Here is a 16,345-nt window from a genome sequence, read left to right as displayed (position 1 = left end):
AATCCCTCAAGGATTAAGAGGTTAATTATGGATTAAGCCTCGTGGTTTTCATACAATGGCCTTGAGAACTATGAATAAAATATTTTTTTTCCAATCATTTATCAGAATACATTATATAATGCTGCATCTTCATTGCTTTGCTCTTAGTAGCCAAATCAAAGTATGTAAAGCTGAAATAAATGTTTGTTAGTTTTTTTTACATAGCCTTCTCAACTTTGGTTTTCTCCCTTATGTTTAGTTTTTTTAAAAAAAAATTAACAAGTGACAAATGCTCTTGAATTTTGTTAGTACTATATACTAACAAATTGATGGTGCTGTAAGTGTGATTTATTGGGCAGATTTCAGATTTAATACAAAACTTTAATTAATGTGATAATAGGATATTCAATAAATTAATTTTACATTATATATTATTGCATTTAGGATAACTTAACATTAGACAAATTAAATATTTTGGGGTTATTAATAGAATAAGAGCTTAAAATTTTTATTTAGCTGTGATATTAGATTATATAATGTAATCTTATCTATTGGTAATTTTAGTTACCTATGTGTGGAAAGTTTAAATAATAAATATGTTAATTGACTTAGACTTTGATGATGTGAATTAGTTGCACATTTTACTAAACATTTGGAAATTTCTTTGTCAGGGTCAACAGTTTCCTGCTTTACTCACAGATTCTACTCTCTCTGGCCAGACCAATTCAAGTTCCCAGCAGGTCATCCTAGTCAGCCATGCTCCACATTCAGTACCTGCAAACCATGATGAATTAACTTACCAGGTAAGTGGTCTTCATTAACCTTTCTTGAATGACGACGCAGTCAATTCAATTTGTGTCTTGTATCTGAGGTTGTCATTTATCTTGCTCATTTATTTCATTAAGGATAGTATCTATGAAAACTTCAATTTGACAGAGTTTTGCCCTTCCAAGGAAAATTTGAGATGGCATTATATTAAATGTAGTATTTGTCATTTTTCTAAATGAGACCTGAAGTGCAGTCCTTTATATAGGGAGCCTGTTATTCAATAGGACTTACTCCAGATGGTGTTTATTATAATGTTCTCCAGACTGGTACTCTCCCAGTATATTAGATATTGTCAATTGCCATAATCCCCCTGTCTGTGTGGCCTCTAATTAATGGATTCTGAAACTTGGAAGTCCAATATATCTAAGTAATTTGTTTGAAGAAACTCATACAGTATATGGAACTGTAGCCTTAGGCTGATGATATTTTTATTCACAGCTATCCTAGTGAATTTAATACAGCGTATTTTGCATAGATACACTTTATTGGTGTAAGATGCTTTTTTTTATTTTAAAGTCAAAATTTGATTCTCTCATGTGATTGTTTTATTCTTAATATTTATTTTATCTTGTTCCTCTATGCTCTGGTTACACCTCATCAGCACCTCATCATTATTGTTTAATTCTTCTGATTTTCTCTTACATCACTTATATGAAACCTACTACTATTATTATGATGATCTTTTGGATTTTTTTAGGATAGTTTTTTAAATTAATTCTGATTATTGTGTTAATGATTGTTACTTATGAATTTTATAGCTGGATTAGCTTTCCTCATTTTTTTCCAACAGCATCCTATAAAATTCCCTGAATGAGCAATAGTGAAGATTGCTCATGTTGTTTGTATCCAGTTTCTGAAGAATCTTTGAGCAAGGAGTTTAGTTGTTTGATTAATAGATCCTACATACATTTTGCTTTTTTTTAAATTAATTGAATTTAAATGTGATGTCTATAAAGCAAGAAAATGTACAACTTCCTGTTTTTCCGGTTTGGCCTATTCATTGCTGGCCTTGACAGATGCCTTACTAGTGTGCTAACATTACATTTGAAATAATTTAATTTAAAGTATCCCTTTAAAATGGGCTGTCTGATGAGTGCAGTATTCTTTAGGAAGTCCTCCTTGCCCACCTAGTTAACCTAAAATCCTGGATAGCAAGATTTTGCAATGTATACAGTATGTACAGTAATACATGATTCAAAATATGACTACTTTTGATATTTGATACTTTCTTGTCTGATCTTTGCACTGAGGCTTTAAAGAAGAGAATAAAGTGTTAAAAGTCAGATCATATTTTTTTCAGTTTAATATTTATGACTTTGCTGTACTAAAAACTCCCATATCTCTATTGATTGCCTTCACATCCTTTTTAGGAGAATATTATATTCAAACATGTAATTTATTATTTCTATTTGACTTCGTTTTCCAGATGTACTATGCAAAGAATTTTTTTTGCTTAAATATGACTAACTCTGCAGTAAAGAGTGGTACTATCAATTCATTTAACTTCTCAGCAATTTCTGCTTTCAATACAGTACTAGCTCCTTTGCCACTATAGCTGATTTCTTACAGCTAATATGCTTTAATATAGAGTTTTGGTATAGCTGTGCTCTACTGTATTTGTTGATTGTTTCTTACTATTCATGAAATCTGTTTCTGAAGATCCCATGTAAGGAAATACTCTTGTTCTATTCACTTCTCTCTCCTGAAAACACCATTCTTAATTTTTCTCCCCTCCTTTTATTCTTATTCTCAACTAATCCTATTTGGTTTGTGATTGATTTCTCTGACCACACTAATAATTTTTATATCCTTGCATGTCTTCGTGTAAACTTAAGCTGCAAATAGTTGCCTCACCTGTCTGTTTTCCCTCTTCATTTTCATTGTCCACCACAAAGCTTCCTCTTTGCTGGCTTTCATAGAATTGCTTTTTACTGCTTCAACAGTAACTAATTATGACACAAGAATGGAAAGTCTTACCTGATTATGTTTTTGGGGGTTCATGGGTAATGTCTCTTTTGATCTTAAGTCAAGCAACTGAGGTCTAGATGTGTTTTTTTTTTATTTGCTACTTGAAGAGTACCACAGTAAAACATGTACTATTAACACATACAGACAGGCACATACACAGAGAGAGGGAGGGAAAGAAAAAGAGAGTACATATATGTTATCATTCTATATGTAAATTATGTCAAGGACTGTGGAAATGCTACTCTAGTGAACATCTGTTGCTGCTAGGGCTTAAGCCTAGAGCTTTCAGCCACAGTGCTTGAATTGCCTCTGGTTTTGCTCACAGAGTGGGAGTACTCAGAAAGATGGATTGATGGAGACATAAATCTTAGGAAAATTAATCAGGTAAGAACATTTCTGCATTCAAAGGTTTATTTACATCTGGAAAGCATTTGTCTTTTTAACTTTTAGTCTTTCTAATCAATTGTGGACAGGGTGATTCCTGACTAGTAGCAGATGGGTGTTGTTTGCTTTCTCAAATGACTAGTAGGGCAGGTTCAGTTCTAAATTATTTGGGTAGATAGAACCTCCTAGCTTTCAGATCCCCAATACCTTCAGAACATGTAGGCAAATTGATGCTAAACTATGGCCTTGTACTGTGTATTTTCATAGTAATCCCATCAGGTTTACCTCTGACATGTTTTCTCTTCCTTTTCCTTGCTCTCACCCCGCCACGGATAATTTAACAGAATGGCACATGAAGTTGTCAACTATACAAAATCTTATTTTGAGGATTTAGAAAATGGAATATAAAGACTACAGGTTTCAATCTTCATTATACTAACCCAAATTGTGGTCATAATCACTACAGTGCTGACATGATTTTTACTTGGTAACTTAGGTTACCAAACTATCTGAGTCCATATAACTCTGATATAGAACTCTGTATATAGAACACCTTGTTTGGAAACAATAGCTTAATGTAAGCAGAATTGTTCCTGTGTGCCTCTTTATAGTTGTAAGCACAACTATAATTTTAACTTTAGGTCTACATATTCTTTTTGATCCATCCAACTACTTGGCTGAGATAGAAACCTTGTGTTCTGGGTTTATTATTGCACCACAAATCAGCAAACATAGTTTGACACAAACCAAGTCTATGGGTTTTAAACAAACAGTATCATAAAACTTAACTTGCATATCAGGAATAGAAGTTTCCAAATTTCTGTAATGGTATGTGGGAAAGATTTTGGGATGGTCAGATAAGAGAGGGCGTAGTCCACAGCTAGACAGTGAGTGGAGCAAAAGACTCAGAAAAATTTGTCCCTAGTTTCTTGGGCTGTAAAAGAGATGGCAGGAGATTTTACTTGCAGACTTACAAGATTCAGTTAATTTAGCTTTACCATAAAGTAGAACTAGTTTATCTGGCTGTGTCTGGTCTACGGGTAAAGTTGGCATCTCCTTTCCTCAAAAGCAAAAGAGGAAATTAAGTGAAATATATATGAATGCTGGACTATGAAAAGCCCTGGTGGCACAGTGGTTAAAGTACCATATTGCAGGCTAACTCTGCCCACAGCCTGGAATTTGATCCTGACGAGGCTCACGGTTGACTCAGCCTTCCATCCTTTTGAAGTTGATAAAATGAGGAGCCAGATTGTTGGGTGCATTATGCAAATAATGCTGGGATTGAAAACTGCCTAGAGCAGGGGTCCCCAACCCCTGGGCTGCAGCCTACTACTGGGCCATGGGCTGTTAAAAACCGGGGCGTGTGAGTGGACGGGCAAGCATGCATGTGGGAAGCTCTGCTTGCGCGAGCAGAGGGCACTTAAGCGGACGGCACTTCTGCTCACTCGCTCAGTTCCACTCCATATAATATAATACTATAATTTTATAGTAATATCAGGCTTGATTGGGAAACTGGAAAAATCACTCTAGAGAAAGTTTATACAGAAGATGAAGAGACAGTTGCCTGTTACGGTTGACAAACTGATCCCGCCTTCCTACTCCATGTGAGAGGGGTAATTTCGACAGCAAAATAATCTGTCACATAATGAAACACATTCATGGGGAAATTGGTATCCCTAAGTTGGGTTGAAAAAGTATTGAACACCCTGATTCTTTTATCAGATTACCTGTGCGTGATGTGTGGTCTGTATCCACATATGTATCCATGTATCTTGCAGGAAGTTGCTAACAAGATTATTAATCCCTTATTACATGGAAGAATTGGTGTCTGAAAAGGCAATTCAATATTCTCACAAATGTTTTGTGGGTTGCATTTGCCATAATTATTTGCCTATGTATTTTATGTCCCTGTTACAGGTGAGTGAGGTTTCTCCACCTCTGTCAAAAGGTATTCAAGTTGAAAAAGAGTCCCGCATGCATCATTGTTTTGAGTGTAGTCAAACGTTTTCTTCAATCACTGTACTAATGCAGCATAGCAAGGAAGTTCATGGAAAGGAAAGAATCCACGTCTGTCATATTTGCAGTAAAGCTTTCAAACGAGCCACGCATCTGAAGGTATGAAACAAAATTAAACTCTTTTAATAAAAATTTAAAAAGCTAGCTTGATGGACTTTGGCACAATCTCTGTCTCAACCCACAATACCAGGCCTGGGTGACAAGCTGGTCGGTCAGTTCCTGTCAAACCAATACGTGAATGCCGGATTGATCCAGGACAGGAGGTGAGGGAACGGATCCTGCGCTTGCAGGAAAATGCTAGGAAGGAGGGGAGAAAATAATGGGAACCTGTGATCAATCTTGTCTTGCCTCTGAGGTTTAACAGTTGAGCCTGGTTATTAGTTGGATAGGAGACTTCCAGGTTACATCAGGGTATTTGGATAAATTAAGGACTTGAAGTCCCAAAGGTGCTTTTTCAGGAGGCAACTGGATGTTCTTGTTTGCTTCTTGAAAAAGCACTTTTGGGACAACCGTGACCTGGATAATTGAGAATCTTTACAGACTTGAAGGACTTGAAAACATCCCCCAGAAGAAGGAAAGAATAAAGGGCGACCTTATTGCTGTCAAGAAAACAACTTATCAATGGGAGTTGCCATGATTTGTAATGAACTCAGAGACTTTACCATTACCAAATCCTTGGTAGAACTGTGCAAAACCTTTTAAAGAGAAGTTTTGCAACATTTTCTATCCATCAGAGCAAAATCATTCAACAATATCTGGGAACACTCAGTGCATAGTGCAGAATACCTTTTTCAAAGGTTTTGCACAACCCTGATATTTAATTGAATTTTGCACTACCTTCAGGATTTCAGGTTGTTTGATCTTATTGCTGGAATATCCATGCACCCATTTTTCGTGTTTATTCAAAGGGAGGGTTGTACTATCATTCCTTCAGCTCTGTACTTCCATGGCAACTATTAGTTGAAGCGAAGCACTTATTCTAGCAAATGAGCAAACTTCCTTCCAGGTGCACATTTTTTACAGAAACAATTTTGTTTCCCCTTAGCCGGATAGGCAATGTAATTCCGTGGCACTTTATTGATTTTCCCTAAGGAAACCTGAGCTTACTATTTCCACCTCTGTGTTTTGGTATTTCATTAAAATCTTGAAAAAAGATTTTATGAAGACAAAGTGTTCAAAAGTGTTGGCCCAGTTGCTTGTGTTTTCTTTCTTTGTTGTTTTATTTAATGTTGCAATCATAAATACCATTATATTTTATTATGACACCTTGAACATTGTTTCAAGTAGGAAGCAGTAGGAATTCCACTTGTTATCAGGATGACTAAATCTTAGTTTGAATAAAAAAACAAATACCGGTATTTCATTCTGAATCATAGTTTGCTTCAGTAAAAATTAGAAATTGTTATGTTTGAATGTTTAATGAACTAGCAGTTCTGTCATGCCCCTGTCGGAATCTGATTCCGAGGGGGAGGCCGAGCAGCTGACAGGGAGTGGGAGTGGGGCTCCAATGGCAGTGGAAGAAACTGGGGAAGGGCAAAGTCTGGCTGGGCAGAGCAGGGGAGAGGTAGAACAAGGCAGAAGGAATTCAGAGGAAGATCCAGGCCACCCCCTCTTCATCCTAGGGCGCGCAGGGAGGAACAGAGAAGGGAGCAATGTGAGTTGCGTGGCTTAGGAAAGGGCCCTGATTCCCTTCATTAGCTGCAGCTCAGAAACACAGTTTTTAAAAAGGGAGATTGCACACAGCAACTTGTTGGAAGCAAATCATGAGTTATCTTTTATTGTCGAGGCTTATCTGGGTCCCTGGCCTCTTCCCAACTGTGTGTGTTTTGTTGGCCTTTGAAGTCTGCAAATCCTTATCCTGCCCTGTCCAGTTAATTGCTGCAGTGTGGTTTGTGTGGATTTTTATTTACAGTTTATATGTACTTCGTTTTCGGACTGAATTTCCTCCACTTAAAGACTGTTTTTGGGAGAGTTTTTTCTCCAGCCGAAGGTAACTGGACATTGGGGGCAAAGTTGGAGGTATTAAAGGGACTTTTCTTACTTACGTGACTGTGTTGCTTTTGTGCCATGTCCACGATCATCACTGTTCTTTATACATGTAGAATCTAGACACATGTGATGTTTATCTTTCTAATATTATACGTAGAAATTATAAATAGCAGAATAACAGAGTTGGAAGGAACCTTGGAGGTCTTCTAGTCCAATCCCCTGCTCAAGCAGGAGATTTTACACCATTTCAGGCAGCTGGTAGAATCTCTTCTTAAAACCTCCAGTCTTACAGCACCCACAACTTAGGAAAGCAAGTCATTCTACTGATTAATTGTTCTCGCTGGAAATTTTTCCTCTCCTTGTTTACTTTCTGTCCGTTGCTTCTTGTTTTGCCTTCAAGTGCTTTGGAGAATAGGTTGACTCCCTCTTCTTTGTGGCAGCCCCTTCGATATTGGAACACTGTTATCATGTCACCCCCCTAGTCCTTCTTTTCATTAAAGTAGACATATGTAGCAGTAGTGTAGTATCTGTCTTTGAAGTGTTGTGTTTCACATATCATTGCGCATTTCTTGTCCTTTTGCTCAAACACCCCTGGGCCAGATCTGCAAAATAAATATAGGGTTGTAGAGATGGGAACCAAATTAGCAAGCCTCCAAATATATTTCTATTATTTAAAAAATGTGCCAAATGAAATGTATTTTGTCTTTGATTAGGAGCATATGCAAACACATCAGGCTGGACCATCACCGAGTTCCCAAAAGCCAAGAGTATTTAAATGTGATACTTGTGAAAAAGCCTTTGCTAAACCAAGCCAATTGGAAAGACATAGTCGCATCCATACAGGTAACTAAGCAGTACTGAGTGATACCTATTGCAGTATTTGAGGTTAGATTCTAACCATTCTGTTAATTATGTTTAATTATGTCAAATTATGTCTAATTAAGGGCAAAGAAACCTCATTTGTTTTCAACCTCCATGCATTTTTGAGGCTATATTGAGAAAGCGCACCCTTATTACAATTCATGGATTGTAGACATGACCTATCAGACGAAGTGTCTAAGGTATCTACTTGGACTGCTGTCCTCTTCATGCAAGACGGTTCTCATCTGTAGGTGCTGCTCTTCAGGAAAGAAGGATCCAGAGGGGTGGAACCTATTCTGAACAGCTGCAGAACCTCTCTTATTAATTGAATTTCCTCCATATTCTGTGTATCCTGCTTTGATAGCTTCCCATTCTGTCTGCAGCGGTAGAGGACATAACGTAAACATTGCATATATGGATATTTGTCTATCTGAAATTATTTCTCTTGCAGTTGCAGCATGCTCAGATTAAATAAATTATTTGAAAACCAATGGAGGAAATGCTACGTTACCTGGGGAACATGTGTGGTGGAAGAGAAATAACAGTCTTCAACCACTTTGTGATATTTGGGGAGGGTCATATTTCTAGGCAAACGTTCAAGTAGAATTGCTGCATCCCCGAGAATATGTTAACATAGGTGACCTTTAAGAAATGTATTAAAGTGACTTTTGTTTGGATAATATGATGGTTATTTTGCACGAAGGCAGGCTAAGAAAATCACCATCCCGTTTTATTCTCCTATAGCAATTTCCAGCATACTGTATTATGGCTGTTGAACATTTGTGACTATGGCACTAAGCCCATGTATTTTGCAACGGGCTAGATGATTGATTAGCTAGGTTGAAATGAGAAAGATACTTTTCAGGTCACATTAGAAGAAATGGGGGGTTTAAGGAATTTTTGTTACAATTTGCCTTTGGGTCAGTTCATCTGTTCTTATTTCTTTGCTTCTTTACCAAAGGTGAGCGGCCCTTTCAATGTACCTTGTGTGAGAAAGCTTTTAACCAGAAGAGTGCACTGCAAGTTCATATGAAAAAACATACAGGGGAAAGGCCATACAAATGCGATTATTGTACAATGGGCTTCACCCAGAAAAGCAACATGAAGCTTCATATGAAACGGGCTCACGGTAATGTGATATTTGCTTTGAGAAAGTTTGGCATATCTCTTTATTTTATAGCATTATACTGAAGAGACTCAAAATTTCTAATTTTCTTAGATTGTACCAAGCACTAAAAGAATTGGGCTTTGTGCTCTGGCTCTTAATCTTTAAGACAATGGGTGACAAGGGTATTAATGTAATTCAGTTGCTTATTGAACAGAAATGTTTTCAGTTGTGCAGTACGGTTATATTCCAGTCCAATTTTACAGGTGGCAGAGTTGAGAAGTATGGAAAAATCCTACCTTGCAGGGTGTGTTTTTAGGGAAAATGAGAAGGAGGTGCCACTATGTGTTCTACTTTCAGCTTCTGAATACGCCTCTAACTAATGCATAAATTAATTATTTCAGTTCTGTATTTGAGTTTGAAAAAGCATTTTGGAACACAGTTAAGTTTTCCCATTTTGTGAGTGAAGAATAAAATGTAAGGCAAAAATGTGAGCCACGAGAATGAAAGTAGGGTGTGATGCACCTGCATTAGCCATGCTCTTCCAGCCAGCTTGTCATCTATTCAGATGCCTGAGTTGTAATGCAAATAAATCTTTAGGTGCCGATTTCTGCTAGCTTTGCAGAAAACAGGTAGATAAATGTGGATGTTATTTTAAATTTTTATAGGACCGCTTCTCTCATAGGAGATAGAAGGAGAAGCCGTTGGATTGGGTTGACATGAAGGGGAAAGCCTTAAAAACACCTAAGAGAAATGTAGGAATTGGAATGGAGGTGCGGAAAAAAATATTGACAGTTTAAAATGGAGTCAACGGTAGTGGCTATTGGAGACATTTTGTTTATTTTAATAAGTATGGTCTGGTAAATCTGAGTTGGATTGGGCAGTGATTGCAATGCTAAAAACAGTTGTTAGGCATGGTCTGAAGACCAGAAGAGGATGAAGATCATTGAGGAAAAATAACTAACTAGCCCATAAGACAGAATAAGGTTTTAGGAGATAATAGAAGATGAGAAGATCAAAGCCATCCAGATAAAATCCATTTGCAGAACATCTGAGGGAGAAATTTGTTCATTAGTCTCTATAAATTCTTATTTAACTCTTGAATGAAAACATAGGTTTGAAAATACAGTGGCACATACAATATGGGTTTAAAGTTGCAGTATATTCTATATTCTTTAGAGTAAAAGCTTGGTTTTAGAAAAATGTTCTTGGTACATTTTAATGACAAATGGGAATACTGCCTCTAAGGTTAGGAGTGAGCACATATTCAAATTAGTATACAAGTAACTGTACTTGAGGCTGAGAAAACAAAAGAAGTTTGTTACTCTCTTTATCCATTCACACATTTATTAGCACATTTATTTGCCAATAAACTGATCGTTGCTTTTATATCTAACAATATACAGACAAACAACTTTCTTTAACATTGCAATCACTACCCAATCCAACTCAAATTTACCAGACCAGATTGTATTTTTTTTTTATTAAAATAAAATGATTTCAACAGCAGTTTAAAATGGAGTAGACAATAGTGGCTTTCTAACCAATATATGTATTGACTATTAGGGGTGGAGATGTGAGACCATCTTTTTTTGCTTTGCTTATGTATGATAGATACTGGAGCAAATGAAGGTTTGCTTGCCTATTTATACAGGGACCTCTAGGAAGGCCAACAGTTAATTATCATAAAAACACCACTGAGTCAATAAAATGGAAGTCACAGACTCCCAAACCTGCATGCATCATCTTTATATAAGGTTTATATAAATGATACATGCATATGTGTCTTCAAAGGAGAATAAGTCTGATTTTCCTGTTTTACAAGTCCTGTGGTGAAAAACCATTCATTGAAATTATGGTGGCACTAAATGAGTGGTATTCTGTCCCAGCACCCCTGCTGTCAGGTGATCAGAATCTGGGTGTTTGGCAATTAGTTCATACTTTTGACAGGTACGGCATCCTGTGGTCATGTGATTACCATTTGGAACTTTCCCTGCCAAGTTACAAACAAAGGAAGTGGGGAAGCCAGCAGGGAAGGTTCTAGTTGCTCCCACCAATTTTCTCCTGAACATCTTTGCTATGGAGTACCCAATCCCAGGAATTTCATGTTAGCACCTTTCTCCTGCCAGCCTGACACCCATATCTGGGCCTCGGTACAGCATCTCCTCCCTAACTTGCACACATTTCACCAATCCACACGGACCTATACTCACTGGAGTACCCCACCCCTCCTCCATAGTACTCACCCTCCTGCCTGCCTGATTGTGAGCCTTAGGGGACTTGAGATTTCTCACTGGCTTTCCATTGATTTTGTGGGAAGTCTGCAGGAAGTCTCAAGTCGCAGTCATATGAAATCCTTGCCTAATATCCATGATATTCACTTAACAACATCAATACGGGCTTATAGGATTGCCAATGGTAAATGATATGGTCGTGTGATATTGTATATTTTATCACCACATCAAGTAGTAATGGAATGCCAATCCCAATTTCTGTTGATGAATGAGCACTACCTGTACTGAACAAGAAGGCTGAATTTTTTTCTAGAGACTATGTTGACATAAAATAAAACTCTGTACATTTAATTGATGTCAAAATAATGTAAAAATATACTGTAGAAACTTGATTATATTGTAAGAAGACCTAAGATTTGCAATAAATCTGGCTTACTAGAAGAAAAGCAATCATTCTTTTCTGGTGTACCTCTAAGAAGCATGATAAATCAAATATAGATTTGGTCTTTATATTTGTGAAATTTCTTTTGATTTTTATTCATTGTGCAATTTCGATGGCTATATCATGAATAAATACATCTATGGAAACTGCATTAAATGATAGGGTTGGAAAGTAGAATTTACAGATGACAATTTCTGTATGTTACTTTCTTAATCACAAAGAGTATTTATGCATATAGAGCTCCCTTACTTTTGAGGACTGACATATAAATTTTAATAGACAAATTAATTATTGATTTTTCTGAAAAAAAAAAACTACTATGTTAAAAGAAATGGACATACTGCAGACTAGAACTGCATGTCGTGCTCTGTGTCAAAATGATAGCAATAAAGAAAAGTGATGAGTATTCTTTAAATTAAAGTTTCTTTCTTTCTTTCTTTCTTTCTTTCTTTCTTTCTTTCTTTCTTTCTTTCTTTCTTTCTTTCTTTCTTTCTTTCTTTCTTTCTTTCTTTCTTTCTTTCTTTCCCTATTTATTTATTTCTCTTACTATTCTTTATCTTTTTACTATGATAGGTGCAATGCAAGAATCGACCAGTCATCAAGGACAGGAAGGCGAAGACATTAATCGTGCCCTGAATTTGGAAGAAGTTGTTCAAGAATCTTCAAACGAATGGCAGAGCATAACCAATATTTTTTGATGACTATAAGATGAAAGCTGCGAACGCTTTCAGGACTAGATTTTTCCCCCTTTTTCTAAAAATAGTCATCTGTGGATTTTTACTATTAAAGCGCATTGCAAATAATAAGGATGATATAGCTTTTTAAATATTATGAAACACCGAATAAATTACCTGTCTTTTGTAAACATATAGAATATTTAAGAAACATCAGACAAACTTTGCTGTATTGTCTACAATCAGTGATCTCAGGTAGATGGAACTTGTTTATCTTTTCATTCCACCATAAGTGTATTCTCTAAAATGGAAATACACCCAGACCTTGAAATCAGTGAAATAGGCCTTCTTGGATGTTCTGTCAATCATGAGGAATGTCTTGAGTATTTGAAACAAAATCATATGGGTGCCGTAGATGATGCATGCTCCAGTGCAGATGGTACATGATCTAAGGCTGTTTTAGACCTTTAATTGGTGTTGGCAGATATGCCAGGATGATAGCTTGTATTCATTTCATTTGATGAGTGCTATTATTTCTTCCCTTTAAACTCAGCAATAATTCAAAGGAACAACAACTGCGATTCCATGAAGTAAATGATGAACGCATATATTTTCATGTGGATCTTTCAGCAGAGAAACTTTTGCTGAGTAACTATAAAAAATAAGCCATATATTCAAGATGGTAGGACTTATAAGAACAGTATATTCCTTAAGAAGATCAAATTAGCTGCAGATTAAGTTACAGCACAGTCATTCTGAAAGATAACTTCGGATTAGAAGTCCTTGTTAATATTGTCATCAATTTGTCTTGAAGGTTATAAAATTTTTAAAGACTACCTAGGCTTTTTCAGTATTACTCTGAAAGGTTCCATTCATTCGAAAGAGGTATAATCATATCAAAAAGACCCACATTGGAAATAAAGCATAAGTTCTGTTTTAGACATTCCAAAGACAGAAGAATCTTGCTTAATTTTACGTTGAGATTTTAAAATTTCTTTATATGTTATATATATGTATGTGTGTATATATACAGATATTTAAGCCTCTGTGTGGCTGATGAGTATATTTTGTAAATAATTCCTGTTTCAAGAAGTGTTCATAAAGTTTTCTACTTTAGATGAACATTTCAAAATCAGTATTGATTCATTTTAATGCAATGTAGACATGTTATATCTTTATGAAAATATTATTGCTTTTAATTTGTTTCTCAGTTCCAGAAAAAAAAACTATCTGTACATATAATTTATATTTTGTGTATTATAAGACTAGTACTTTCTATTTCCAAAAAAAAGGAAAAATCACTGTTTTTGATAGGACATCTCATAATTCTTTTGTTAACTCTGGACATATGTATATAAGTAATATAGCTGGTGACTTGAAAATAACACTTTTGTTATGTGGAAATATTTAAGTCAAACATGTTGAATAATATTAATTTTTTTCCAAACATGGTTTTCTGTCTGATACATTATTCCTTTTCAGGGGCATTAAGTAGGTATTCGTATTTATGGGAATAATTATTATTCCTGAATTATGCAAAACAATTATTGATCATGGTTCTCTAAATATTTCGTGGTATTTTGCTGTTTTATTTCTTAGCTTTGAATATTTTTTTCCATTTCCTTACTGAAAGTGTTTTGCTTGTTTGCAAATACTTTTGTGCTAATTGATATCCTTATGTAATTAGAAGAACACTTTAAGAAAAAAAGAAACAGTATTATGTATACTGTGTAAAGTCAAACAACAAAGTTTGTGCTTAGAGCTGTTTCATATCAGCAGAGGCACACAAATTAACTTTCCATGTTACCATATTTATTTTTAAGCACAAAATTATGAAGTTAGCTATTTGCTAACTTTGCTATTCTTTTCTGTGGCCTATTTGAAGTCCCAAGTAAAAGATATGTAAGGAAATCTGATCTTAAATGTACAATTAATAATAATAAGTGAACCACCACCAATTAATAATAATAATAATAATAATAATAATAATAATAATAATAATAATAATAATAATAATAGTAGTAGTAGTAGTAGTAGTAGTAGTAGTAGTAGTAGTAATAATATATAACAACAACAGTTGACAATTTAATCAGTGAGTGCAGCAAAATTTCACAAACTGACAATCTAGAACACCATAACCGAGTTGCTAAAATCATTCACTGGAAACTGTGCCAAAAGTTTGAATTTGAGTATAGTAACAACTATTGGGAACATCAGGTTGAGAAGGTTCTGGAAAATGAAAAGTCAAGATCTTGTGGGACTTCAGAATTCAGACTGTCAGGCACTTGGCCCACAACACACCTGATATAACAATAGTTGAAAAGAAAAAGGGTTGGTTCATTGACATTGCAATACCTAGTGATGCACAAATTGAAGACAAGCAGCAAGAAATAAATTCTGAATTTATTAGACTTGAATACCCTGATGCTACAAAAAGCCACCCTACTTGGAACAGCTTATATCTTCTGACGCTACCTGAACAGTTCCTAGGTCCTTGGTTAGGACTTGAGTTGTTGAGCTACCAGCCAGCCCCAAAGGCTGTGAATCTCACCAAAGATTAACCATAATAATAATAATATATTAAATAAATATGCCACCAAATCCAAGTGACTCAGGGCATATATTATCGATGGCAAATTAGGGACGAAATCTACCCTGTCTAGATTATGAGAACTTGAAAGACATTTGCACATCTCCATATTTTATTCTCCTCAAAAACCACCTTTACTTTAGCCACAATACAGTTGGGCTATAATTGTGGAAAAATGAAACTCAAAATTACATTTCACTTGAGACTGTTAAGATTGTTATTTTGAACAGGAAGTAGTTTGAGCCACCATTTTGCACTGAATTTCTAGATCAAAATCTTAATGAGAAGTCTGTTGACAAGAAGACAAATAATTCAAAAGATCAGCTGTTGTCACAAATATGTGTGCCTTATTGTAACTTATTTTTCTTTGTTTTGCAAACCAAGAGTACCCAGCTGAAAACCTTTAGCACTTAAGAACATAAATAGTGCCCTGTTTGATTGAGCCCCCTGATCGATTTGTTCAGAAATCTGTCCTCACCACGGCTACCGAACTGCACAAGGAAGCCCACAAGTCGCCCAGGAGATGGTCTTCAGAAGCTGTCACACTGTCATCAAAGCTAACGTTCATTGATCCTCATGTCTTCCATGAATTGTCCAACTCTTTTCTTGAAGACAGCCCAGCTGGTAGCCAGGCCCAGTTCTTGTACAAGCAGATTCTAAAGTTTAATTATGTATTGTGTAGCAAAAAAAGAAAAAATACTGAACATGCTTCCAGCAGTTTGCCTTTAGGGCTTTATAAGCAATCCTAGGATAGTGAGCTTTGGGACAATTGGGAAAGCAGTCTGGGAGAAGGGTTAGCCTTTCTCCTGCAACATGAACTTTGTAAGAGAAGGCTGAGAAAGGCCATATTGCACTATGACAGGAGTCTCCAAACTTGGCAACTTCAAGACTTATGGACTTCAACTCCCAGGCTTCAAATTTGGGGACCCCTGCTCTATAAAGCTATTTCAAGGGGAGGTGGTGTCTATATCATTCTTTCAAACCTTCATGCGAGCACATATTTTTTTAAAGTATTGCCCTATAAATCATACAGTATATTTTTCTTATAAGCTGCCTAGAGTTGTGTTGTTCAGTTTGAACAGCCATGTATACTCTTTAAATATTTATAGGACGGTTAGATATTGGATCTCTGGAAAGTGACAGAAAGTTGTAAAAGAAGCTACTGCATAGAGCTCCGGTATTTTTGAATTTAATTTTAAAGGTATCTACCTCAGAATTAGGAATTTCACAGGAGAATATTTTACAATTTGAGAGAGTGTCCAGTGGTATGCTAGA

At 35.9% G+C, this 16,345-nt stretch overlaps 1 protein-coding gene across 2 annotated transcripts in view; it reads left to right on the top strand.

Annotated features, from left to right (window-relative positions):
* The window catches only part of ZNF236 (zinc finger protein 236), a 62,917-nt gene extending 49,139 nt beyond the window's left edge, over positions 1–13,778 (top strand). The window contains exons 29-34 of one of the 2 annotated variants that reach the window (XR_015743152.1): positions 651–782; positions 3,101–3,159; positions 5,077–5,274; positions 7,878–8,007; positions 8,987–9,154; positions 12,380–13,778. Coding sequence is in view for 1 of the 2 variants with exons in the window: in XM_087931001.1 (XP_087787127.1) it covers positions 651–782; positions 5,077–5,274; positions 7,878–8,007; positions 8,987–9,154; positions 12,380–12,504 (753 nt within the window). In the remaining variant the exon portion in view is untranslated. The remainder of the gene's footprint in view (positions 1–650; positions 783–3,100; positions 3,160–5,076; positions 5,275–7,877; positions 8,008–8,986; positions 9,155–12,379) is intronic. The other variant, XM_087931001.1, reaches the window with a different exon arrangement.
* Positions 13,779–16,345: the final 2,567 nt, after the last annotated feature.

The sequence above is a fragment of the Pseudonaja textilis genome, chromosome 3, assembly GCF_049901715.1.
Source record: "Pseudonaja textilis isolate UNSWEBS1 chromosome 3, rPseTex1.2, whole genome shotgun sequence".
NCBI lineage: Eukaryota > Metazoa > Chordata > Lepidosauria > Squamata > Elapidae > Pseudonaja > Pseudonaja textilis.
The sequence above is the reverse complement of the archived record's forward strand: the minus strand, read 5'-3'. Positions and strand labels throughout refer to the sequence as shown.